Source organism: Malaclemys terrapin, chromosome 4 (genome assembly GCF_027887155.1).
Source record: "Malaclemys terrapin pileata isolate rMalTer1 chromosome 4, rMalTer1.hap1, whole genome shotgun sequence".
Classification (NCBI taxonomy): domain Eukaryota; kingdom Metazoa; phylum Chordata; order Testudines; family Emydidae; genus Malaclemys; species Malaclemys terrapin.
The window spans coordinates 144285186-144311005 of NC_071508.1; the positions used below are offsets into that span (position 1 = coordinate 144285186).

The 25820-nt window shown below is 50.1% G+C and overlaps 1 protein-coding gene across 6 annotated transcripts in view; it reads right to left on the minus strand.

The window, feature by feature from the left end:
• Positions 1 to 10172: 10172 nt before the first annotated feature.
• The window catches only part of SAMD4A (sterile alpha motif domain containing 4A), a 212203-nt gene continuing 196555 nt past the window's right edge, over positions 10173 to 25820 (minus strand). For 4 of the 6 annotated variants that reach the window (XM_054026080.1, XM_054026076.1, XM_054026078.1 and 1 more), the window contains 5 exons: positions 25224 to 25425; positions 24358 to 24484; positions 18724 to 18807; positions 16150 to 16242; positions 10173 to 14940 (listed from right to left, as the gene is read on the minus strand). In XM_054026080.1, coding sequence (XP_053882055.1) covers positions 14912 to 14940; positions 16150 to 16242; positions 18724 to 18807; positions 24358 to 24484; positions 25224 to 25425 — 535 coding nt within the window. In that variant the 3' untranslated portion in view covers positions 10173 to 14911. The remainder of the gene's footprint in view (positions 14941 to 16149; positions 16243 to 18723; positions 18808 to 24357; positions 24485 to 25223; positions 25426 to 25820) is intronic. The other 2 variants (XM_054026081.1, XM_054026079.1) reach the window with 1 other exon arrangement.

Below are 25820 nucleotides of genomic sequence, written 5' to 3' on the forward strand. Positions count from 1 at the left end.
ACTCCGGGGCCTGCAAAGGAGCCTTCGGACAGGCTGGCAGCTTTTGGGGTTAACGAAAGTGAACAGATTTAGCACGGCGGCGGTATTCACTGCTCAGCCGCAGAGCGAGGCGGAAGATGGGTCCCCCCACCCACAACATTTTGATTTTTTTTTGTTGAAAGAAACTGAAAAACCACCCAAACTGCCCCAAAATGAAATATATTCAGCCAGAACTGCCAAAACAGAGACCATTTTTCGGTTTTTGAGGGTTTTCAATTTGCCAGCGAACCACCACATGGCTGGGAGAAAAGCAGACGCTGCAAAGAAGTTTGTTTAAGTCAAAAAACAAAAAACAAAACCCCAATGGAAAATTTTGGGTCACCCCATCCAGCAGGTCATCACTTGGCAGCTTCCTGGGACGCACTGAGTCAGGGGTCAAATTGGGGGGGGGGAAGGAGTTGTATTCTTCCACCTTCTCCCTCTCCTCCCCCGCAACGTGAGCTCTGCCCCAGTGACTCGCCAGCGTGAGATGCTGCTCACAGTACATAGTGCAGCTGGTCCAAATATGATTGTGCAGCTCTCAGCTCCGCCGGGCTCCCGGAGCTCAGCGGGTTTGAATGTGCTCACGGGTTCCTCCGGGCGCCCTTGCCTTTGGCTCCTTCCTGAAAGGGGGGAAAACAAAGTGGGAGCATCTCCGAAATGCTCCCCGCTTACGGCCCGCAAACGAGCCTGGCGGACAGTAGATTGTGCCGATCTGTGCTACTCACTCGCCTTTCTCGCATCACGGAGCAAATCGTTACGTTGAGATTGAAATGTTCATCACTGGGCATCTTGGGTGTCGTCGCTGAGCCATACGGGGTCAGCGCTCTTGACCCAGGCTCTCGCCAGGACTCAGACCTACAGCTCAGCAGCGGGTTACTCCTGGCTGAGATTTGCTTCACAACCATAAAGTCTAGCACAGGGGGTGGCCAAACGTACTGACCCTCAGCGCCGTAGATGACCCTCTTCAGCGGTTCGACAGCCCGGGCATGGCTGCTGGGGCTCAGGGCTTCAGCCCCACTCCCCGCTGGACAGAAGCCACTCACCCCAACACTCTGCTATGGGGGGGCTGAAGCCCCACGACCCCTCCCTCCCTGCAGAGGCGACACATGAGGGGGGTGTATGGGGTCATGTGCCCCCCCCCCAGATTTTTGCCAGGATTTGCTGGTCACATACCACCACCCGGTCCCCTCCCTGCATGGCAGCTGCTGCAGCCGACAAGCTGGGCCATGGGACGAGGGACGAGGGCCATGGGACGAGGCTGCGGCAAAGAGCTGGGAGGAGGGCCAGCTCCAGGCACCAGCCTGGCAAGCAGGTGCTTGGGGCGGCCACTCCAGAGAGGGCAGGTCCAGCTATTTGGCGGCAATTCGGCGGAGGGTCCCTCACTCCCGCTCAGAGCGAAGGATCTCCTGCTGAATTGCCGCCGCAGATTCCGATCGCGGGTTTTTGCTGATGTTTTTTTTGGCTGCTTGGGGCGGCCAAAACCCTGGAGCCGGCCCTGGCTGGGAGAGCTGCTGCATTTGCTGTTGCCACGTGGAGCTAAGATCTGGGAGCTGCAGGGAGGGGCCCCTGAGGGCAAAGGGGGGGGCATGTGCCTGAGAGGACATGACTCAAGCTGTTGGCGGGGGGCTAACCTTTAAATTGTGCAATGCTCCCCCCCCTCAGCAGGCATCAGTTGTCTCTGGCAGAAGCCCCTAGCCCCACCACCCTGCCGAAGGGCAGAAGCCCCAGGCACCCCATCCCCAGGCTGGTAGGCGGAGAGCCGCACGTTAACGTGCAACAAGCCGGATGCAGCGCGCAAGCCCTGGTTTCGCCACCCCTGCGCTAAAGTTTCTGGGGTTCAAAGGGGGGCTTTTTTCCAGGTAGGTTGTGCGGGCGGGTGGGTGCATGGCTTGCACCGAAGAGAGGCAATGGCCGACAAAGCACCCACGCCTTGCCGCACGGCTATAAATGTGCAGCTGCAGGAGTGGGGCTGAGGCGGCAACGGTTTGATGGACGCGGAATGAGCCTGCCACTTGCAGGGTCAAATCGAGCGCACGCTGCTCGTGACGTAAAGCTGTTACCATCTGGTCGAAATGCCCATTGGCCTCACTGGGAGGCCTCCTGGCTCACCGGCTGGCAGGCTCAGCGGCAAGGCCGAGGGCCGACTGGCTGCGCTGGTTGAATGCCAGTCCCGGACCCTAGAGTTGGGCACTGTAGCTAAGGATTGAAGCACGTTGGTGGAATCATAGAATATCAGAGTTGGAAGGGACCTCAAGAGGTCATCAATAGCCTAGAGGAAGCCTGCACTGCCCAGCCGATGTCGAAACTGTTCTGTGTAGGACCAGGAGACCTCACCGTCCAGGGATGGGAAACTGGCACTTTTCCAGAGTGCTAAATTCACCCTGAAATGAGTAGCTATGGAATGGATAGTGTAGCAAGGTGCCGCGAAACGGGGCAGTTATTCTTAATCACTTCCTTAATCTTAAAACAACCCAGGTAGCACCAGCTGACTGTGTTTTTACTTCCCAGCCAGCTAACGTGCCCGAGAAATTTTCTCCCTGGTTTCTATCCGACTTCATTCCTAAAGGATCATTGAGAGCAATTTCCATTTGCCGGTCCCTTCACAAGAGCCTTCTAATGAATTAACAAGGGAGAAACAAACAGCCTGTTTGCTACAGCTGAGCTCTGCAATCTGTCTAAGTAAGAAATTGGCTTTCTTGGCAAGGTGTTGAAAGGAACACAGTGTAATTATTACCAGTGTATAGTGAATGTGTTGATTGAAAGAGCTGGAGTTTCCAGCAGCGCTAGTCGAACAGCATCAAAAGCATTTGGCCCGCCACGTATTATTGACTGACTGACGTAGTGGGAAAGAGGAGAGTGGAAAACGTGGAACCAGGACCCAAGATGCAGCAGGTAATGAAGACATTCAAGCTCCAGGAGGCTATCGGCAGGGCCGGTGCTACCATTAAGGCAAACTAGGCGGTTGCCTAGGGCGCCAAGATTTGGGGGCGCCGAAAAGCGGTGCCACCAATTTTTTTTTACAGCGTTCCTCCCCGAGCGCGCGGTCGCCACTCCACTTCTCCCGCCTCCCAGGCTTGCAGCGCCAATCAGCTGTTTGGCGCCGCAAGCCTGGGAGGAGAATTAGAGCGGGGGTGGCGTGCTGGGGGAGGAGGCAGAGCAGAGGTGAGCTGGGGTGGGGAGCTGCCGCACGGCTCCCTGGGGGAGGAGGGAGCTGCCACGGGGGGGCCTCAGGGCCAGGGGGAGCTGCTGCGGGAGGGGCACCTGAGGCTGGAGGGGGGGTTGGGGAGCTGCTGCAAGGCTGGGGGGGGCAAGGTGGAAGTTTCGCCTAGGGTGCAAAACTTCCTTGCACCGACCCTGGCTATCAGAGCAATATTTGTTATCAGGAGCCCAGCGAAGATGGTTCCCAGGGATATGGCTACCTCTTTTCTAATGCTTTCAATGTGCCAGCCGTACCTGTCTGATCTGTATCGTCTGTATTGTAGATAGTGAAGCTAGAGATACCAGGGACAAAGCTCGAGCAAGCTGGGAACACTGTGTGTGAGAGAGATTTTAATAAAGATGCGACCTGCTCCAGGACGGTGGCTGGTGCTGTCTGTGCCTGGTGCTTTGAGAGTGATTCAGTAAGGGGCAGGCCCAGAGGGAACGCACAGACAGACTCAGGGGGTGCTGCTTGCGAGTGTGCCAGGCAGAGAGCAAGATCTTAGCGGAAAATTAGAGAGAAGCAAAATGTGGGTGTCTCTCTCTCTGGTATGATTGGTTCGGTCTCTCTCAGAAGGGAGATGGATGTTGTAGTCCCCGCCGGCAGGCAGGTCTGAGGCAGGTTCACTGAACACGGAAGCCCAAGACTCAGTGGGTAGCAAGATGCACTCGGCTGCAGGAAGGCCAAGGAACAACCTCACATTGTGGGGCGACAGGCTCTGCAGAGACGATGCAGTTTTCCTGCTCAGGGGTGTATGCCTGCCACATTCCCATCAAGCACAGCAGTGATTCAGGAGAGATGGACACATAGCAGTGGCTTGTTTCGAAGGGGAAGGTGAGTATCCCCTCCCCCTAGCTGGGCGTGACCCTGTGTCTCAATCCCAGTTTTACAGAGGCACAGGTGGTCCCAACTCCCTAGGCCAAGGTCCTGGTTGGGTGCGGCTGGAGTGAGGGAGCGCCCTTGCTCAGAGGCTAAGCAGGGTTCTTTAGCCCTGCACTGGCAGAAGGCTGGGGCATGTTTGCATCACTGGTTGCACCAAACTGTGGCTAGTAAACACTTTACAAACCATTCACTATTTACCATGACTCAGGAGCGCCCAGCTGAGCCCAGCCAGAGACACTCTTTGCACTGCAGTACAGGCTCATTCATCCCACAAAAAGGTCTTTTCACCTCTGTCTCCACAACTGCTCACCTGCCTGCGGGCATCCCTGGGACCAGACAGCAGCTGGTCACAAGAACCGTCCACTAGAGGCCCTAGGTTGCAAAACAGCAACAGGATTTGAAAACACGGGCGGCTCCTAACAAAAGGCCGTTTGTAGCGCTCTAGACAAGGCCCCGGGGATCGCTCAGTGAACCAGAATCCCGAGGGACTCAGCCTATGAACCTGCAGAACAAAGACCAGCGATTGCTAAGCACATGGGCCATGCCGCTCGGAGCGGCCAGAATCAGCGTAAAACCTGTATGACATACCCAGGCACTAGTGCACTGCTGGCAGGGCCGGCTTTAGGAAGTGCGAGGCCCAATTTGAACATTTTCGGCGGGGCCCCGGCAGGGATGTCTTAAAAAAAAAAAAAACAACCCTGTTAAAAAAAGCCTTTCATTTCTTAGCAACTGGTTCCCTATAAAAAGTTCTGATTTAAAGGATGTGCCACAGTATGTATTTTTTGTACCGATAGGGTTACCATACGCCCATATTTTCCCGGATGGCAATTTAAGAACCAAAAAGCCTGACATGTCCAGGAAAATACGGGTGTATGTTAACCCTACCTAAAGTTCTTTTTTAAAAAGATGGGCTTGAACTAGAAATGAGCTCCGTTTCACATGTGTGGGTCCCTGCCACTCCCTGGGGGTGTGCTAGGGTGACCAGATGTCCTGATTTTATAGGGACAGTCCCGACTTTGGGGTCTTTGTCTTGTATAGGATCCTATTACCTCCCACCCCCATCGCAATTTTTCACACTTGCTGTCTGGTCACCCTAGGGTGTGCACATGTGTGGGTCCCAGCTGCTCCCTGCCCCCCTCATTGAAGCAGGTGTGCAGGGTTACTGCCCTGGGAACTGCAGGGCACCAGTGGACATGGGGCTGGCTGGAGGCAGGGCAGGGGCTGACTGGAGGTAGGGTCTGGCTGCAGGCAGGGCAACGGGTGCGAGTCTGGCTGGAGACAGGAGTGTGTGGGGTGGGCTGGCTGGCTTCAGGCAGGGCCACAAGGTGGGTGCGGCAGGGGTTGGCTGGAGACAGGGCAGGGGGTGCGGCAGGGGCTGGCTGTGGGCAGGGGTGTGGGGCTGGCTATGGGCAGGGGGTGCAGGGCTGGCTGCAGGCAGGGGCAGGGGGGCGGGGCTGGTGTGGGCAGGGCAGGGGGTGCGGCAGGGGCTGGCTGTGGGCAGGGGTGTGGGGCTGGCTATGGGCAGGGGGTGCAGGGCTGGCTGCAGGCAGGGGCAGGGGGGCGGGGCTGGTGTGGGCAGAGCAGGGGGTGCGGCAGGGGCTGGCTGTGGGCAGGGCAGGAGGTGCAGGGCTGGCTGCAGGCGGGGCAGGGGGGGTGGGGCTGGCTGGAGACGGGCTGGCTGCAGGCGGGGCAGGGGGGGTGGGGCTGGCTGGAGACGGGCTGGCTGGAGGCAGGGCAGGGGGTGCGGGGTTGGTGCGGGGTTGGTGCGGGTACAGTCCACCATGTACGGTAAGTGCCCCCTCCTCCCTCTCCCACTGAGGTAGCAGCAGCAGCCCTGGGCTCGGGGGCTATTTAAGGGACCGGGGCGGCAGAGGCAGCTGGAGCCCCGGCCCTTTAAATAGCCCCTGAGCCCCCCGCTACCCCAGGGCTCTGGGGGCTATTTAAAGGGCCCGGGGATTTCCTGCTTCTACTGCCCCGGCCCTTTAAATAGCCGAGGGAGCCCTGGGGAAGCGGTGGGGCTTCAGTGGCTATTTAAAGGGCCGGGGCGGTAGAAGCAATGGGAGCCCCGGACTTTTTAAATAGCCCCCAGAGCCCCGCAGCCCTACCCCAGGGCTCCAGCAGTGGGGCTCTGGTGGCAATTTAAAGGGCCTGGGGCTCCAGCCCCTGCTGGGAGCCCCAGACCCTTTAAATTGCCCCCTGGGGAAGCCAGGCCACCCTGGTACCGAGGCTTGGGCACAGGACCCTCTTAGGGGCGGGGCGCGATTCAGGGGAATTGGTTGAATTGGTCTAAAGCCGGCCCTGACTGCTGGCCAGAGGCGAGCACTCCCTCCCACCCATCGGCTAATCCTCACCGACCGGTGAGGGGCTATTCGCTCTGTCCTTTCCAGAGCACTTTGTAAGGGAGAGGGCTCTTTGCTTAGAATAAATGCAGCGAGCCGGCAACTGACTGCAGCACACCTGAGCTAAGTGTGCAACAGGGCCAGGGCATCAGATCGGCGGAGTGTGTGTTTGTGTGTGAGACAGAGCCCTGCGTACTCCCATCTGGATGCATCCCCATGCCCACCTGCTCAAGGCTGCCCCCAACGTTGGCCTAACGAGGGGTTGCAGATGAGCCCTTTGGAATTAAGCAGCTACAAAAACAATGGGCCAAGTTCACCCCTATTGTAAACTCCTTCGCCCTTGGGGGCATTACCCCGGGATGACTTTGACCCCAGGGTTTAGTGTAACTATGGACTCCTCATCAAAGGGGACTGAGCCACTGCACAGTTTAAATGACTGGCTCAGGGTTATGTAGGGAATAATTGGGGCGAGAAGATGAATACCTGACCTATGCCGCATGCGTGATTCATCCAGCCACCTTTCGAAGGCGCCCAGTTACATTTACAGCCTGGCCCTTTAGTTAAAAGAATAAATGGAAAAATACCTCATTGCTGGGAGCCCCGCGGAGCGACTGACAGCCCCGTCTGCCCGCCAGGAGCAACGCTCGCCTTGGAGCTTTTCAACCTGCTCCGCGCCAGCTTTCCATGGGGACGGCTTCCCCCCCCCACCCCTTTCATGTTAAATTAGTGCAAAAACACTTTGCAAGCCAAACGGCAGCGGCGCGTCCATGGGCAGGCGAATTGTTTATGGAAGGAAAAGCCCTTGCTCCTGGGTTGTGGTAATAGTGTTGGAGAGGGTGAAAAATAACATGGCCTTCACTGCTGGCTAAGGTGGGGCCTGACACTGCTGCTTACTCAGGCAGACGGCCTATGGCGTTTAATGAGGGTGTGATCCCCCCCCCGGATACTCTTACCGAAGCAAAGTTTACCTCCCCGCTGCTGCCTCTGTGGCGGGGTCTAGGCACTGCAGAACTGCACTGGTGCCATGCAGAATGGTAGGAAACTGGCGTTCTGCAGCCCCAGCACCTTGCAGAGCTGGGTGCTGTGCGGGGGGAGGACACATCCTCCATCCCTGGACCATCAGGGTATGAGGGCGGGGAGGGTGGCCAGGGCTTATTATGGGTACACTGGCCATTTCCACCACCCTGCAGGTGTGGCCACGAGCCCACTAAAATGTTGCCCAGCCCTCCTCGTCTCCTCTCAGGCAACCCCCCACCGAACCTACAGCCTCCCCCCAGCCCCCTATATCCTCCTCCTCCCTTGTGACCTGGCACACGGGGTTGCAGCACCACTCAGGTTTGGCTGGGCCAAAAAGTTGTCCTGCCCTGGCCTGGGTGCCTCCCTCCACCCAGCCAAGGCGGCTCTGCGGCCGCTGCCCTGGGACTAGGATGTTGGACACCTAGGGGAGGCTGGCAGCACGTCCCAGTCCAGAGCCATGTCACACCAGCTCTGGGCTGGGGGTGTGGCCCAAGGGGCATTACTAGCCCTTGCTAGGACTAACTCGCTTGTGTTTCCATGCGGCAAAGCCTGTGGCCAGAAATGGGCGGTTGGCAGCCCTGCCACAGAAAGAACAGAGCTGCTCTTAGTGCATTATCCACTGGGGCACCCTCCTGTCAGGCAGCTGTCTCCCCTCCCACCCCCGCCCCATGTGGGTGTGTGCTCTCCCCCCACCAGCCCGAGGATCAGTCTTTGCTGCTGCGGCTTGGCCTTGCCCCAGTGCCAACTGGAGAACAGCCCAGGTCATTGCCAAGCTGGGCCTGAGGAGAGCTGGGGGCCTAGTTCTGCCACCCACGCCCTGGGTGATATGGGGCACGTCCCACCTCCTCGCTGAGTCTCTGCTGCTTCACCTGTAAACAGAAGATACTGCTGCTCACAGGTGTGGTGAGGGTTAATTCATTGGGGGGGGGAGGGAATCACATCCCCTTCCCCCCCCCAGCTATGTGTGGAGCAAATCCTTGGTGCACAATCTCCCCACCTATACATGGATGGGGCACGCCGTTACTTCTGTGGAGTTACCCTGTAGCAATCCCTCCACTGGTCCCAGGAGCTGTGAGGGGCAGGACTGAGGGGGCTGCATGTTGTTCATCCCCCCTCTGCCCCCACAGCCAGTGGAGTTTACAGCCTCCAGGCTGCAGGATCTTTTCTGTGGAGGGGATCCCTCTTTAACGGGTGGGGGAAGCTGTGGCTAGCGGAAGTCGACAGCAGCTGTCCCCCATAGGGTGGTACTGCTGAGGCATGGAGCGGTGGGTGGTGCTAGGGGCACACGGCCTCATCTCTGGCTTCCCCTTGGGAGCTGCAAGGGTTGGGGCTGCGTCCTGCAGCCTTTTCTGCAGGAGGCAGAGCCCCCGGCCCCATGGAACGGACAGAGAGGAATTAGGTGAGCAGTTCTTCATGGTGGTTTCTCCTCCTGAGCCCCTTCTCATGGGTTTGACAGCAGAATGGGGAATCTCCTGCTTGTAATAATAAACCACCTGGAGCTCGCTGCGTGGAAGGCACAGAAGAAATACAAGGTATCACTCCAATAAATTACTTTCACACTTTGCCTGAGTCACTTCTCTGGATTCTCTCCCAAGCCCACAGACCTTAGTGGGTAGGGGACTATCAGCGTCATCCTCCTCCTGATGGTCAAACAGAGGCAATGAGATTAACCCATGAGCTCCCAAATTCTACTGCCATTTTTCTATAGTTGTTCGGTGGCTAGAGGTGTTGCCAACTTTCTCAGTTGAAATATAATCAGGCTCACGCTATGATGTTCTATTGAAAGCCCTAGCTCCTGGAGTAAAAGGTTTATGAAATAATCTCTATAGTGTGTCTATGCATGTGCTAAAACACGTTTCACACCCTCAGGGTTGCAGAGAAAAGCTTGGAAATGTGACTAGAATGCAGCCTGATGGCGCTAGTCACACAACCAAGAAGCATCCCCTTTCTTTGTTTAAAAAAACCCTCATGATTTTTAAGGCAAGCTGATGGTTTTTGGAAGCTTGACTGCTGATTTTTGAACACTTGGGGCTGGCCATACTGAGATTGGGCCTCCAGGGGAGTAAATCCAGTGCTTTGGGGAGTGCTACATTCACACAAAAAAGAGGTTTGTCTGTGTGAAGTTAATCTGCCTCTTCTTGCAATTTGTGCAGTTTACCTGTTTGATGGATCACAGCCCATAGAGCTCTGCAAACACACTGCCCTCTACCACCATGACAAAGGCATCGCCTTACGCCTTGTATCTGGGCCTCTGCTCCAGAAAACAGGGTTTATAGAAGGGCAGGATGGCTAGTGGACTCAGATTAACAGAACCAGAGGTTCCTGAGTTCTAATCCTGGCTCTGCTTTTCACTTCTTGTGTCTCCTTGGAAAAGTGGATACTGATTTGTGCCTCAGTTTCCCCATTTGAATATGGGATTACTACTAACGTTCTGCACCTACCTCAGAAGGGATAATCAGTTAAACATTTGTGCAACACTTTGGAATTCATAAGCCCTAAAGACCAGATTCTCAAAGGTATTTAGGCACCTAAATAATGAAATCAATGGGAGGTAGGCACCTCAATACCTTAATCTGGGCCTAAACTGCAACCACAGGATTTTTACATAAATATAATAAAACTTTTCTACAAAACTAAACAGCTGTTTTTCTTCATTCCTTTGAGCCACGATGCTGGCCTTAAAAATAAATAAATAAAAAGACTACACACCCCAGTGTTACAAAACCTTGTATTAATCATCTCCCTTCACTTTCAATATAATGTTGATATGAAATATAGCCATGATTCCTAGTTACATGGGAGGAAATGAGTAATAAATACATTGTAGCAAGTTTAAATCACAAGGGTGTTTCACTGGTAACAACATTTGAAAACTGTACACTTGCAAAGAACAGCATCTTCAAACATTAGTATTTCTTTATATCAGGAAGCTTTTACATGTAACAAACATGCTATTTCCATATATGACAAATTTAAAAAATATGCATTGCTTGGCAACATTAACTAGGCAAAAATATTTCTTTGTGCACTAACTTTATACAGAGAAAACAGGACTAAATGCATGCATGTACGATAAGGAACTGCCAGAAGATGGCATGCAACGAAAGAAAGTCCAAAGCTTTTTAAAGTAAGCTTACGTTATGCATAAATACATAAGGGTTATATATTAATAAGGGAGGAAGTATTCTGTTTAACATTATTAACATTCCTGTTTTCTTCCTATTCCTCCCAGAGGAATACACATTCACCTTTAAGTAAAGATAAAGGAATACAAAAAATAAAACTCACTTTGCAACTCTGATGACTTGTATAAAATCAACTTTAGTGTTATCATAACTGTGTGCAAATTATACTTCTGCAGGATCTACTTTTCATCAGGCACATTCAGAAAGCCTAAAATGGGTCCTGTTTCTGCACCCCAAGAGAGAGAAAGTTGACAACAGAAATATTTTTAAGTGCTGACTAAAATCTGAGCTCTGGTTCTCAGTCCTATGTTCTTACATGTGTGGAACAGGGCCTGCATGATACTTGTTCTGCACCGTGTGCATGTCACTGATCTACTTGAACAAAGCAACAGTTCTGTGAAGGCCTGTTGGTGACTGGGGAAAAATCCCCCGACTTCCACCATCTGAGAAAAACAGGCTGATCCCCAGCTCAGGTACCTGCATTACTACTTAGACAAAGGGCTTGTCCTTGAAAGGGTTAGCTCATGGCACCTCAAAGGAAAAGCAGGGTTTCCTCAGTGTCATGAATACTTACTTGTCCCTTACCAGGAAGGTGGGAGGAAAGGGGCAGTTTAGCCCTAATCTGGGACGATTAGAAGGCTGTGTCCACTGCAAAAATGAGCCGTGTTAACAACAGGGTGACATCGTCAACATCCCACTCTCGACAGGCAAACGCTTGTCTGGCTGCAGTGGTCAAAGTGAGCCCCGTTGAGCACTCATTGCGCAACGCATCTTATTCCAGCTCCTATTCAGCAAAGCATGTGCTTAACTTTAAACCCGTGCCTAAGTCCCCTTGAAGTGAGCGGAACTTAAGCACTTGTTTAACAGATGTGCTTTCCGAGGAGGGGTGCCCTGTGGTGAACCTGCCAGGGGCCTGGCACACTTCTCTATCGGTGTTGGCCCCTGCTGATCCTACCCAGCTCAGCAGGGCAATCCGATGGGTGGGGCAGCCAAGCTTGACCCGGGGGCAAAAGAGGTTCATTTCTGCAGTGTGAACACAGCCAAGGACACTTGGATATACGGAATTTGTTAGCTTCTCAGTGCAGACAGCATCACCAACAGACAAAAGCTATTTTGTTTTCCTTGTCGACCTTCATTCAGAAGTGAAACCCGAAGCAGCGAAAAACCATCAGCAATGTTTCATTCCTTGTATGTCTCAGCCTCTTGTGTGTGTCTGCCTCCTACTGTTAATAACTGTAAGAAACCGCCAAGGATAAAAGCACCAATAAAACCTCATACATGATAATAGTGTAGCAAACTACTGTCACTGGAAGAGATGCTTGCAGAGATACCAACTACACACTGCTTTAGTTAGAAAACGGAAAAAAAACCCCACATTTATATGTAGTGAAATATTTGTTACTCTGAGATTTGAAATAATTTGATACTTGCTTATTATAAAACAGTTGCATTTGGGGTAAATGGGTAAATACAAAAAAGAAAGGCACTGCCGCTTTATTACTAAATATTTGACTTCACAGCCTTATGCATGCAACTGGTTTTTATAAATAAATTTATTTTACTTTAGAATTTGATTTTTAAATTGAGCTCTGCACCTGCACTCAACACAGGCCTCAAAACGGAGCTGGGAAGGACTTCCAAAATTTAACCGAAGCTACTTTTTAATTAAAACAAAAAACAGCAAAACACAACAAAGTCTATCATTAACCTATACACTCCCAATGGAAAATAAGCTTTTTTTAAAAAAAAAAAGAAAAGAAAAATTGAATTATGTGGTTGTTAATAACAGACATTATCATGGTTACCAGCCATAGCAAGTTAATAAGTAAAATATATCCAAAATAATATATCTAATAATCAGATAACCTCTGTTTCTATATTCAGCAAAGGAATAAATAGAATTTCAGATTTGTAAATACTTTGTCTTCCTTTCAAAAGATTCATGCTAAGGTGATTGTGTTCACAATTCGTTTTCTGAAGCTGCACATTGTATATAGCTATGAATGCTCAAGATGCAACTCAGATTTGAATACCTTCTCATTTCCTAGCCAAGCTGTGTAATACTGCAGTTCATTAAACTCTTCATTAACTTTGTTTTAAGCTCCTTCTAACACATTCCAAAGTCCCCTCCCATCGTCTTCCCTCATTACTCCACCAAATCATGCTCAGTTACATTGTATCATGCATTCTGGTAAACAGGAAACCAAGAAATATCAACTTTATGTCAATCAGCATGAAAAATTGCATTTTGGCACTTTTTGTTTTTATAAAGTTAAGTAAAAATGCTGCATCTAAATTGGATTTACAAACCTTATTGTACATGTAAGAACACCTCTTTGAAGCTGCGGTTTAGCCCTTAGTCCCCCCTTTTAAAATAGTCACGTTGAATGTTTGGCACTGAAAATATTTGCTTCTTCGAGCAATTCCATAACTACTTTCAGAGAATATCAACCACCCAAACAACGTTAACCAACAGAACTGATTTCTGAAGTATTGTACAGATTCACATAGCCATGGTATGCACCAATATTACTTTTCTTTATATAATAAAGAAAAATTGCACGCACCAAATTATTTCTTACTTACACCAGGGTGAATCCGGAGTAACTTCACTAAAGCCAATGGAAATGCATTGGGGTAAAACTGGTGTAAGTAAAAAAAAAGAAAAAAAAAAACCAGGCCCTCTGGGTGTCAAGCAAGCAATGGGGATTCAATAACCACGTACTACTGAAATGTTAGGTGACGATTCTGTTTTCATTTGGGTGTAAATCTGGAGCTAACCCACTGAATTCAATGGAACAACTATGGATGTACGCTGGTGTACATGAGACTTGATTCTGGACTCAGATCTCAGTTTAAACACTTGCTGGTTCAAAGGTATAGCAAATTCATGTATGAAATGAACCAGGGCCACCCTGAACTCCATTATAAAGAGCAACGTGTAATTGCTACAGTTCTGGGAGGACAGCAGCACAGAGATAGATGTGCATCCAAACGACTGGCTCTTAAATCTTTAATCCACCCACATGTTGACCTTTCTTCCCTTACACGTAATGTCCAGTTTAGCCTGCTTATTACTCTATGGCCACATGCGCGCTCATTATCTGTCAGGACCAAGAAAAAGGCATCAGTGTTTGTGAGCCAGTATAAATACCGAACAGAGCGTACTCACTATTCATACTGAGAGCTGCAGTCCAGCACTGCTTACATGTTGCTGCTCTCCCGCATGGTCCCTTACCACAGGAAGCTCATGCTTTCTCCTTTAATCCTTCTCTACCTGCTCACATCCTCGTTACCTCCCAGGGCAAGAAAAGGCCCAGCCCTCCTCCCCCTGTAGTTTAGCTGGCAAACTGTAGCTAGTTCTGAAAATGATCAAGTCAGTCTGGGATGTAGTGGCAGGTCTGTAAAAGCCACGATGCAGCATCTTTTAGGTATTCACATACACAAGACAAGAAACAAGAAACTGATCCCACTTGCTCTCCGCGCCCAATCACATATAGTCCCGCCCACTCCACAACATCCCTCCTCTCTTCTCCGGATGTCCTCTCCATCCCAGCTGATCAGATGAAAACCCAAGGCCTGCCCCTAGAAGCACAGCTTGGTTGCTATGTAAAATGCAAACCTGCTGCTATTAACAGAAGTAAAACAAAAAAATCCTTTACAACAGGAATATGAGACAAAGGCCTACCAGACATTTTACACACTTATGTACCCTTTATATCTGCTCTGATGTAAACAATACACAAATTGAAATTTAGTTGTTTTAAATTTGGTTGAAAGGATGTTTGGTGGTGGTTGGTTTTTATTTTCCTTTTTGACTGCACTGCAGCTCCAGTAGATGTTTGAGCTCCAGTGAAATACAAGAGTTGTAAACTCTGAACAATAAGTTACCCCCTTGTTTTTTGGTCACACATGTGATATTTGTTAATTTCCTCCTTCAGAAACAGGGTTTGCCTGGTGCCTGTTTGCCTGGTGCTCTCCATCCTCCCCAGCTGGAGATTAACACCTTATTGACCAGCACTTTGCCTTTCCCCCACACTTTTCCTCTAGAGAGGATGTAATAAATGACAAAACAAAGTCCAATTCTAATGATAGGTTCACAAGGACAATCTACACATTCACAAAATTAAAACGAGAGAGAGAGAGAGAGAGAGAGAGAGAGAATGCAAAATCTCTTTGAGAATCCTGTGCACGTCTGGAGACTGTTGCCACTGGACCCGCAGCAGTCATTCTCACGGCCAGCGCTGTCACCGTTACACGTTCATCTTCTATATCGTAGAGGTTCTGTCCACGCCGTCTGAAAGATTTAAGTCATAATCAGAAGTAGCCACACGTCGCTTTAAATTGCATTTCCTCAATACTACCATGATGGGCATGTTACAAATACTCAATTTAAATAAACACGGCAGATTGGCCTGAATCCAATCGGTAGATCCAAATGTGGGGGAAATTCAGATCTGGATCCAAATTTGGTGGCTCAGGTCCACCTACCTACCTTCCATATCTGTGTGCCAGTCAGCAGGGCAGTGCCCTGCCCTCTCTAGTTGTGAATGTAATTTCTATGCTGGTATGCAGTAGGGGCTCAAATTTATCTTTACAATCTGCTCTGAGTAAGGGATGCATGTAGTTCTGCTGCTCCAGGAGCAGCCAAGGGAATGCAGCGTGACTCAGAGTCACCATGCATGCCCTGGTCCCTCCTGTACTCCAGGAAGGAAGCAATCTGCTTCCGGTCTATTGCCCATTTCTTGTTCCTGTTTGCCCACTTCCCCACCCCCATCTGGTGTGGGTCAGGGAACAGTGGCCATGCAGAGCTGTGCAGTGACCTACAATGTAGAGGGCCCATGCAAGTACTTTATAGCCCCTGGCTCCATGTACCAGAATAGAGCAAAAGAGATGGTCTTGCCCTAAATTAATAGGCAAGGTTCAGAGTAGGCGGTGCACATCTCTGTTATCCTGTCAGGTCTTGCCCTGTGCGCTCTGAGGAGGCAAAACTCCCCTTTACGGCAGAGTGAGAGGGACTGCAGGCTCGGACCCTGTTCCAGGAGCGTTTGGAAATGCAGTCCTGCCCAGAGGAATGGCAGCTGCTGGGTGGATTTCTTCCTATGGCCTGGGGTTTAGTTTGCTTTTAAAATGCAACAGAACTAGGACAAGGAAGTGAAAGGAATAATTAGAAATAGAGGCCAGTAAGGTCACAGAGGAAGCTTTAGTGCCAGGCCCGGGGCACGGACTCCATCTCATTTCAATGGAAGCTGATGGGTCACAGGGGCCAGGACTGAGACGTCTGGGGCTAAATTCCCCTTGGTTCATTTCCGGCCTCCTCTTTCTAAGGCTTCCTAACAGCCTCCCGGTAATGTACTGTCCCTGACTCTTTTCGCCCGGGGCCCTGTCCCATCACAGCCCAGGAGTCAGGCTATCTGGGGACTCGGTGGTTGGGGAGGAGGGGTTGGAGCAGAAAACTCCTCAGATAGGGGTGATGTCTCAGCAAGGCCTTAACGAGCCAACTGACCAGTCAGAAAGCGCTGAGAGGTGTGCGTGGGCTTATCATGCCTGCTCCCGCCAATGAAATCCACAGTGCCTATGACGCTCCATGCACAGCTCTCTACAAGGGGATGAAGTACGGAGAGAGAGAACAACAATGAAAAGCCTGGGTGAGGATTAACGCTGCAGAAGGGTTTTGAACCAGACACGAGTTATGACATATGCATTCGGGGTGCAAGCTTGTGACACAGATTCACTGGCTTTGAACACGTATTTGTTGACGCGGCTCCTCTGTGCTCAGTCGTGCACAGGCTTGTGAACGCATTAGGGTGGCTTTCAGAAACACAACAGCAGGCTTTGGGCTATGGAAAGTCTTGTATTTCCAACCCTACCTGGAATTATGGATGTAGGCCAAAGATGGGCATGATCTGAAACACCAGCTCAACCTGCTGCCGCACCCCCACCCTTCAAACTTGGGGGCAGAGTGGATCCAAATTCAGTGGCTGGCTCATCTCTAGGACGGGCTGAGACAAAACCTGGATCCAAACACCTGCCAGGCTCTGGGAAGTTCAGACACAGGTTCCTGGCCCCTCCTCAGCGGAGGCACAGTAGGAGCTGGATAGCCCAGCTTGGACGTGCCCTGATCTGGGAGAACGACGTGAGCGGTAGGCTGTGGGGTGGCTCCTGCTGCAGTGCTGTGCCCTGTGCTGCCCTGAGCGTCAGAGTGCTGCAAGGCGACCTAGAATGACGGCACCTGGGAGAGCCCACCCCGTTGAACACGGCGAAGGGAATCGGGCTGGGGCTGCGAATGGCAGAGGCGCTCATCCCAGAAAAGCAGCAGCTCCCCCATTCCCACCTCGCCCCAACGTCATCCCACATAATGCAGCCCATTTAGCGCATGAGCGAGACTGAGGAAATACCTAGGAGGGCTGCCGTAATGATCCGACTTCTAAGAGACACAGCAGCAGCTGGTGTCAAGACACTGGTTGTTTTGTTACAAAGCTAGAACTACGCATAAGGGCAGCAGCCCGGCATACCACAGCCCACCACATTACTGACTTTGGCAATCTCCAAGGGAGCTATTCCTAACGCCGGGCCCGGCACACAGCGCTCCCTGTTCCCCTGCTCAGCTCATCATGGAAATCGCTTGACACACGCGTCAGTTCCTCCCGCTGGAATGTTAAGACTAAAAACAAACAGGTTTGTTAAGCTCTGATTTGTTTGTTTATTTAAAGCTATTTATAGCACTTTTCGTGTAGGGAGGCCTGGGCCAAGGCAATGCGGGTCAAAGCCCTAACTGGCCTGGCCCCTCCCAGCCCGAGCATCTGCCTCTCTCCCCACAATATACTGCCAGGCAGGGACTGGCGACAGGGTGTTCTCCACCCTCAAGACTGGAGTTGGATCCCCGCTCCTCCCTGCCAGAGGCCATGGATTTCTAGGCATGCTGCACAAACTCTTTGTTTGATGGGGCTGAGGGAGTGGTTTGAAGGGTTGCTTTGCTGGGGTGATCGATTGGCTGACTTGGTTCATTCTTTGTACGCGGATAGTTTTTTCGTAGCTGGGTGGCCGTGGTTTGGGAAAGTCATGGCCAGTTCATGGCTAAGGGCACCTGGAGCGTTGCGCGGGGATGTTTCAGTTTGTTATCTAAATCGAAATAAAACAACTCACAAAACTTATATGTGCTGTGATGCAGTCAGATCTTCCTCTGGCTTTCGCCTGGCCCAGTTGAGACATCCATCCTTCTGCTAAGCTGTTGGTTCTGGTACCTGCTCCGTCCACCCGCCTCCACCCCATTTGTCAGTTTTGTCCATTGACTGTGTCCTGTCTGATATCTACACTGTGAGCTCTGTGGTATTTATGGTATCTAGCACAACGGGGCCCTGATCCTTGACTGGGGTTCGTAGGCGTTACCGTGACACACAGTAACAGTAGTAACGGTCAGGGTTTTCTCAGTGGAGATCATGGGCCTCGCTTTCCGCAGAGCTCAGCCTGAGACACAATCCTTAAGGGCCAGTGGAAGATGCATCTGTCTAGAGTTAAGTTGCCACAGTCGACTATGTCAGACAGCTAATGCGGCTCTCCCGGCAATCAGCTCCTGGCATCCGATCCCTGAGGAGAATTCTCCCTTCTACTGGAAAACTGACGGCTATCAGTCTGTAGGGCACCCAGGCACGAGGGTGATGGGCGTTTTTAGAAAGGCACAGGCTAAAAGAATCATACCTGTAATCAGATTTACGCTGAATTTAGTGGCACTAGAATGGAAAGGTCTTTTGGGAAGCCCAAGTTTCACTAACCTGCCCCTCCCCCCCACGTTGGCAGGCTCTTGCAGTGATATAGAAACAGCGTGCTCAGGCCAGATGTCCAAGTCCATACACAAGGCCAGCTCCTCAGCTGGGTAAATCGGCCTACATCTATTGACTACACCAGCTGAGGGGCTGGCCCTTAGAGCTTAATCCGGCTCCCATTTCAGTCAAGGGGATGGTGGCTGTGACAGACGGCCTCAAGGAGATGAGGAAAGAATTAAAATGGGGAATCCTCCTGGCTGTGCCAGAGACACTGTGGCCGACAACAGAATGGAGGGAAGGGAAAAGGGTGCACTCACCCCCCAGGGCATGTTCAGTCATACTCAGGCACAAGGACTCCAGCCTGTTGTTGATGTCAGGTTCTGTCACTGGTACCTGGAACTCTGCAAAGGAAATGGAACAGACTGTTACTCCGGAGACCCACAATGGCAGAAGCAAAGTCACAACCAATCTAAAGGGTAAATACAATAGCTGGGCAGGTAGGAATCTGTTCTACACTGACATACGCCCTGTGTAAACCCGATGACAGGAGCCTCACTTCGCTTCTGCCCCTCTGACAACTCCCTCTAAAGACTGCAATTGAGCTTTCATTCCCAATGTTGGATGTTTTTATGCTCATTTATATGTGCAAGCACATTGACTTTCTCTCTCTCTCTCTCTCTCTCACACACACCCACACACCTACCTGTTTAATATCAGTTTTGATTTGCAAACACCATCCCAGCCACTAACTAATACCACTGACGGAGATTCACACATTTGCAGTGATATAGTACAGAATCATGAAACCCAAACCTTAGATTTGTCTACAGTCTTATACCTAGACTGTCAGCTCTTCAGGGCAGGAACTGTCTCTTTGTTATGTGTTCATACAGGCACCAAGCCCAATGGCCGCTACGTGCTACCATAATAATTAATGATGATTAGAGGCTTGGTTTCAGACTGGCCATTGCAGGGCAAGGCGATGAAAGCTGTAGGTTAGGAGGCAGGAGTTTAGAAGGAAATAACCCCAGCACAATTAGGGCAAAACACTCAAATCCGTTCACAATCCAGTAACTTTGTTTTACTTATATGAACTGAAACAACAAGGCCAACTTCATCCTTTGCTTGAAGATTCAGGCCTAGGCAGAGAGATAGAAGCCTAAATACCTTTGAGGGTCTGGGCCTTGCCTATATACCATGGGCCTATAAACTGTTTTACTGGACTGCTAAACCAGGACTGAGAATTCAACCCTACTAACTTTCTAGCAAGGACTGTTTTTTAAAATGGGGCACACTTTTATTTGACAGCACTTCCAACATGAGAAACTAAGGGTCTGAACCTCCATTAGTGTAAACCAGGAGGAATTCAATGAAGTTCCACCAGAGACGAACTGATGTAAGTGAAAGGTTCAAGGTTTGTATTAGAAAGATCCTCACATGGTTTGAAAATACTACAAAGAAAGGGCTTGGCAAGGCCAATGAAGAAAGACAGTAAAATGTCCCTGTTGTGAAGGTGCCGCTCCACAGTGACTGTAAAGGTAGTCAGAGTCACTAAAGGAATTGTGAAATCCCATCGCTGGGCATTACTGAAGGAGCATCCGTGTCCTCTAAGCCGTAGGTCTGCCAACAGCTGAACAGAATGATACATGTGCATTGTAAGGCCTCAGAGCTGCATAAATCAAAACTCCCTCATCAGATCATCTGTAAACACAGCGCACAGGAGTAAAAAGGCAGCGATGAGGCATAGCTGACTGAGGATGTTTTCTATCTGACCCTCTTATCCCAAGATCCCTAGAGTTTTGTGGACTGGGTCAGCAGTGACAGTGCAGTTCTTAAAAGAAACTCTCTCCAGGCAATTGCTGGGGAAATGCATGGCATGGGGTTTGCATTAACTTAACTGTTGCTATCAGAGGAGGACGGATGGTCTTGTAAGGCCCCGGCGCAGGATTCAGGAGAGCTGGGTTCATTCCCTGCGTGACGTTGAGCAAGTCACACAGCTCCAGATCCACGAAGGTAGTTAGGCTCCTAACTTCTGCTGACATCAATGGGAACTGGAACCCTACATACCTCTGAGGATCTGAGTCCCAGCTGCACAATGAAGACAAGAGTACTTCCTTTGCCTACCTTTTGTAGTTGGACTGTGTGGGGCAAAGCAGCCAGGACTCTGCTCTGCCCCGCCAACACTGCAGCCGTCCTGCGTCTTGTGCCTGCAGGGGTCCGGTGTCACTAGCCCTAGGCAATACCGTTGTCATGGCCCCGCTCCCTCACTCCTGTGACAGCGGGACTGCAGAGGGCTCCCTGCACTGTCGTAGGAGCCATACAGCAGCGGGCTGGCCTCCCTGCAGCTGGGGGCTTGTGCCCATCCTTGCAGTCCTGGCCGGGGGACTCTGCTTTATTATCTGAACCTCCACATTCTCCAAGTCCCTTCCTTGTCCCTCAGCATGAGACACGAGGGGGGCAAGGAAGGGGTTGGGATAGCGTGGCAGTTCGGATAATGGGATGTGATGGAGGCTGTGCAGGAGGCAGCCAGTTACAGAGAGGCTGCGGGGAGCAGCCAATCGGGGCCGGGCTGGCCCATATAAGAAAGGCTGCAGAGCAGAGCAGCGTCAGTCACTCCCTGGAGCTTGAGGAGGAGCGACTGCCTTGCAGGCGGAGGGCAGCAAGCACCCCGGACAGAGCAGTGCTGCAGGCTGAGGCCCTGAGGCAAGGGCAAAGAGGGTGCTGGTGCTGGGGCTGTGGGGAACGTGGCCTAGGGAGATCTATAGAGGAGTCGGCAGGGACATAGTAAATGGCAGCCATCTTCAGGGTCCCTGGGCCGGGACCCAGAGTAGTGGGCGGGCCCGGGTCAGGAGGAAGTGGCTGGACTGAGGGACTGTGATACCATCCCCCGGAACCAGGGAGCACAGAGTGCAGCATAGCTGGAGAGTGATGGGGCAGAACGTCACCAGAAGAGGGCGCACTGGCATACAGAGCTAATCCCCAAGACAGCCAGCAGGAGGCGCCGCAGCGGTGGACCGAACCCCATCACACGCAGTTTCGGATAAAGAGGAGTATACTGTAATTGATAATATTGTTATGATTATGCTCTAGAACAAAAGTATTTTATGCCTAAAACAAACGTGAGGCATAATATTGGCTATTCCCTGTTTAGACGTAGTTTGTGTCAGGTTGATTTCATTTGCCATAGTGTGTGTAGAGACCAGGACTTGATTTTTTCATGAACTTGAAAGTTGCACGTAGGGCAAAACCAGAAACTCCTCTGTGCCAGGGACACGAGGGCTGTAAAACTTGTCTGTACAAATGACAGAAGTGAAACTAAAAATAAGCTCCATTGCTGGGGTCATTTGAAACCATGCTGGACAAAGCCCTGGAGAACAGACGGTGTAGGTGCCTTATGAGGGATCTTTTTCCCTTCCTCTGACGCATCCTGTGTTACCGTGGAGATCTGGGCTGGTCCCCAAGGGATGACCGAGGCGTGACCTAAGAGGTCTTCTCCAACTTTAACTTCTCTGATTCATATGGAGGATAAATATAACCAGCAGGAGAGACGCCCACAGCACAGCTTAAAAGGAATGTGATCTTACCCCAGACATCTAAAGAAACATCTCTTGAGTTCAATGGCTCGAAGATATCTAGCATTTTATGGGAGGAATATCAAGATTATTTTCTTTTCACCCCCTCCACTCACAGCAGGTGGAAGGAAAGAGCTTGTTTATCTGAAACCATCATTTGCGGCTTAAAAACGTGGCATGCTGCAGTCGCGTACTAAGTAAGGTTGTGAGCTACCTGGGAAGGCTTGTGTTTTAGGGCTCCAAATCAGCCGTCAGATGACTGGAAATTAAGGGCAGGTGGTGTCCCCAACAGGTCTGACGATGAATTAGTGGAATAGCCAACTAATTTACATGACCTGCTTCCCCTCTTTCTTCCAGATCGCCTTTTAATCCGGGCTTAATGCAGATGAGATGAAGACGCTGGCAGTATTTCCTTAAATCCCTCCTGGACAGTCATCAATGTGCATTCCTAGTTCAGGTGATATTTTAATCCCTGGTAGAAACAAGTTTTGGTGCTAGTTTTAAATAGCACATAAATTTAGAGCCAACATTCTGCCCTCAGATGTTTGTGCCCGGCTTGCAGGAGCTGGGGGAGTGTTCTAGGCAAGAAATTGGCACCAAATTCTAAGAGCTAAGTATTATTATTATTAAATTTAGCATTTGTAGGATGGTTTTGGCTCGTTCTTATGGCTTTATTCTTAATTTAAACAATCCCTTTAGATTCCTCTCCTCTGTCCCATCACCTGGGTTAGGTCCCCCCTGCTGGATTCTCTGCAGGAGGGGGCTAGGAGATCAGAAGAACTCCCTGAAGCTCCCCTCTTTGAGTTCTTTGCAAATAGTCCTCCTCAAGGGACAGAGGTATGACGCCCTGTGGAGTTTGCAGGATCCCACAGATCCATGGGTAAAGGAACTGAGGCTGAATGCTACAAAGCCAGCAGAATTAGATCAGCTATGTTTTCACCCCATGCAGTATTCTGCTTGAACAAACAGACCAGCTTTGTTCTGACTGAATGACATTCACATTAAATGCATCTCAAGTTTACATGAATGAGATGTAAGAAATAAGGCTGACTAGATGTTACTGTGCAGTCTAATATTCAGAGCAGGGACAGAGTCAGGACTCCTGGGTTGCAATTCTAACTTCACAATCAACTTGCTGTAAGACTTTGGGCAACTCAGTTAATCTCTCTGTTCAGTTTACCCCATAAGTATAATACCTTCCTACTTCACAGGATTGTTGTGGGGATTAATTCATTAGTGTTTACAATGTGTTTTGAGATCCTCCAACGAAAAGTGTTGTATACATGCAAACTATTAACACTACTACTAAATAAATGCATCATTTTCTTGGCTACTCTACACATATTTTTTCAGCAATGCCACTTTCCAGTCCTCTAGAGTCCTCATCACCTGCAGGCTAACATGCAAGAAGAACCTATTTCTTATTCTGTAATATTTATCGAACTTTGCCATTACACTGGGCTCTGGATGATACACAGAGGCAGACGCAGTCCCTGCAACAAGAGGCTTGCAATCTAGAACAGACAGTCAAAACAACGTGAACACATAATACACAAGAAGGCTAGAAGGAGGCCCAGGCTGAAACAAGGGTGTAAGTTTCTGGTGTGGTAAACTTCTTTTGAATGAGATTTGTTTCTATGGTGAATTATTGCTGGAACAATGCAGATTATTAATACTACTGTACATTAGCAGAAAGGCTGCATTAAAAGGATAGTGGAGCAACATACGTAGTTAAGATATACTAGAAAAAATGCACTAAAGTCTCAGAGCTTTTTCCTCTGGATTCAGATGGACACTCAGCAAACCAAAAAGAATGACAGGATGTTCTTATACACGGAAGGGTATTAAAAGTGTGCAAGGAAACAATTAAAATCCCCAGTGTGTTGAAATTCTGCCTCAGAATGTCTCTCTCAAAAGAATTTCCCTAAAATGCATGAAGTCATTTCTTTTCTGCACTGGATTTTCCAGTCCATGTAAAAGCAAAAAAGAGTTACAACATTCCCCATGTAACACAAAGCCTTGTAGAAGGAAGCTATGTTGGGCACTAACACAGTCAGTCTGTTATATATAGGGTCAAAATCCCTCCAGTGATGTCTCTAGTTTAATCAATCCAGTAATCTGACTAGTGTCAAAAAATATCTTGGTCGGATTGCAACAGACTCTGAGCTTGCAGAGTCTGGCTTGCTGCCAGCCCACCACTGTTCATGCTTGCAATGCAGGGTTTAAAAAAAGAAAGCTTTCTATAAGCACCCAGGAATGTATTGTGACAGTTGAGGCTAAGCATTTGTAGGCAGGGTTCACTAGTGCAGCTATTTTAATATACTGTACTCTCAGATGACAAGGGGATGAATAAGCAAAAGACAAATGACTTCTTCCTACCTGGCTGCTGAAACATCAGCATGGTCTGTGGGGATGTGTGGACAGGCAGGGAACGCGTCCTCTGCACGGAGCTATGGGTCCGGCTTGGCATGCTGTTGCTACCCCCGGGGTTTGCGAACCAGAGATTCTATGGAAAACAAACACACCAACGATACTGTAAAACAAATGCCAGAGCCACGCTAACGTAGGACACAGTCTGGGTGTGTTAAAAACCTCAGCACGCTCTGTATGCTAATGCTTTCCTGATCTCCCCAGCCTTACTCCTTCTAGTCACTGGGTCACCCTCTCCCTGCGAAGGGCTTTTTCAGCGAGTGACACTTACTCTCCGAGTGATGTATTTATAAAAAACCCTTGGCTCATTTCTCTTCCTCCATCCCTCTCTGAAGCCTGATTTGTCCCTCTCTCCCAGCTCTCCTTGTCCCTTTTCAGTACCCCGCTACACCGAAAAGAGCAAAAACAGGAAATGCCTGCAGACTGTTCTCACTGGGCTCGCGTGTAAAAAAGAGTACCCAGACACATTAGTCAGATGAGGAAAATCAGAAAAATCATTCCACGTTAACCTTAGCAAAGAGCTGATTAACTTGTTTTCTTTAGTAGCAGTTTTCTCTTCAGCCATTGGGGAGTAAATAGCTACATTTGGACCAATCCCTTGTCATGTATATGGGCCCGACCCTGCTAAGTTCTGGAAGCCACCCACCCCTGATGAAACTGGCAATCAGGGGTGCTCAGCGTCTTGTCGGATCAGACCCAAAGTATTACTCAGCAGGCACAAAAAATATAGATCCACCTCTGTAGCTTTGCAGCTAACAACCGCCCTGCAGCATTGGTGGTCTGACATGCACCAACACGGACAGACTGACACACACCTGTCTTCCTTGTTTCAGGATGGTTGGGTTGGTAGCTGCACTGCGTTGTGCAGCTCCTAGGAGTCCACTGGGGCCCAGCAGACCCAGCCGGGTGGGGGGGAGATTCCGGGAGGGAATCTGGAACTGGCGTGGGTTCCGTCTGCCCATTCCTGCACCGACAGAGCCAGCTGTTGGTAAGGAGTTCGACTGGCCAAAGCCTCGACTGGAAAGAGGAAAAAATAACAGGTTCTGAACATTCAGAATCTTAACCTTTTAAAACGCAAGCATGAGCTGACTTCAAAATACTTTCAGAATATATTCAAATGGCACGTGGTTAGTAGTGATTAAAGATGGGTTTGGAAATCAGCACAGCCTAACGAGCTTTCACCTTGACCCATCTCCCACTAAAATCAATGGAAAAACTCACACTGACTTCAGTGGACAGGGCTCTCTAATGCCAAACTAGCCAAAGTGTCTTCCCGAGGATCGCCACAAGAGGGAACAGAATTGCTTTCACTGGATTCAGAGGACAGCGGCACATGTAAGCCCCGTGGCTAGCATTAAACTTTGGGTTAGCCCCTTGAGGCCCTATCCTGCTTACCATACTCCTGTGAGTGA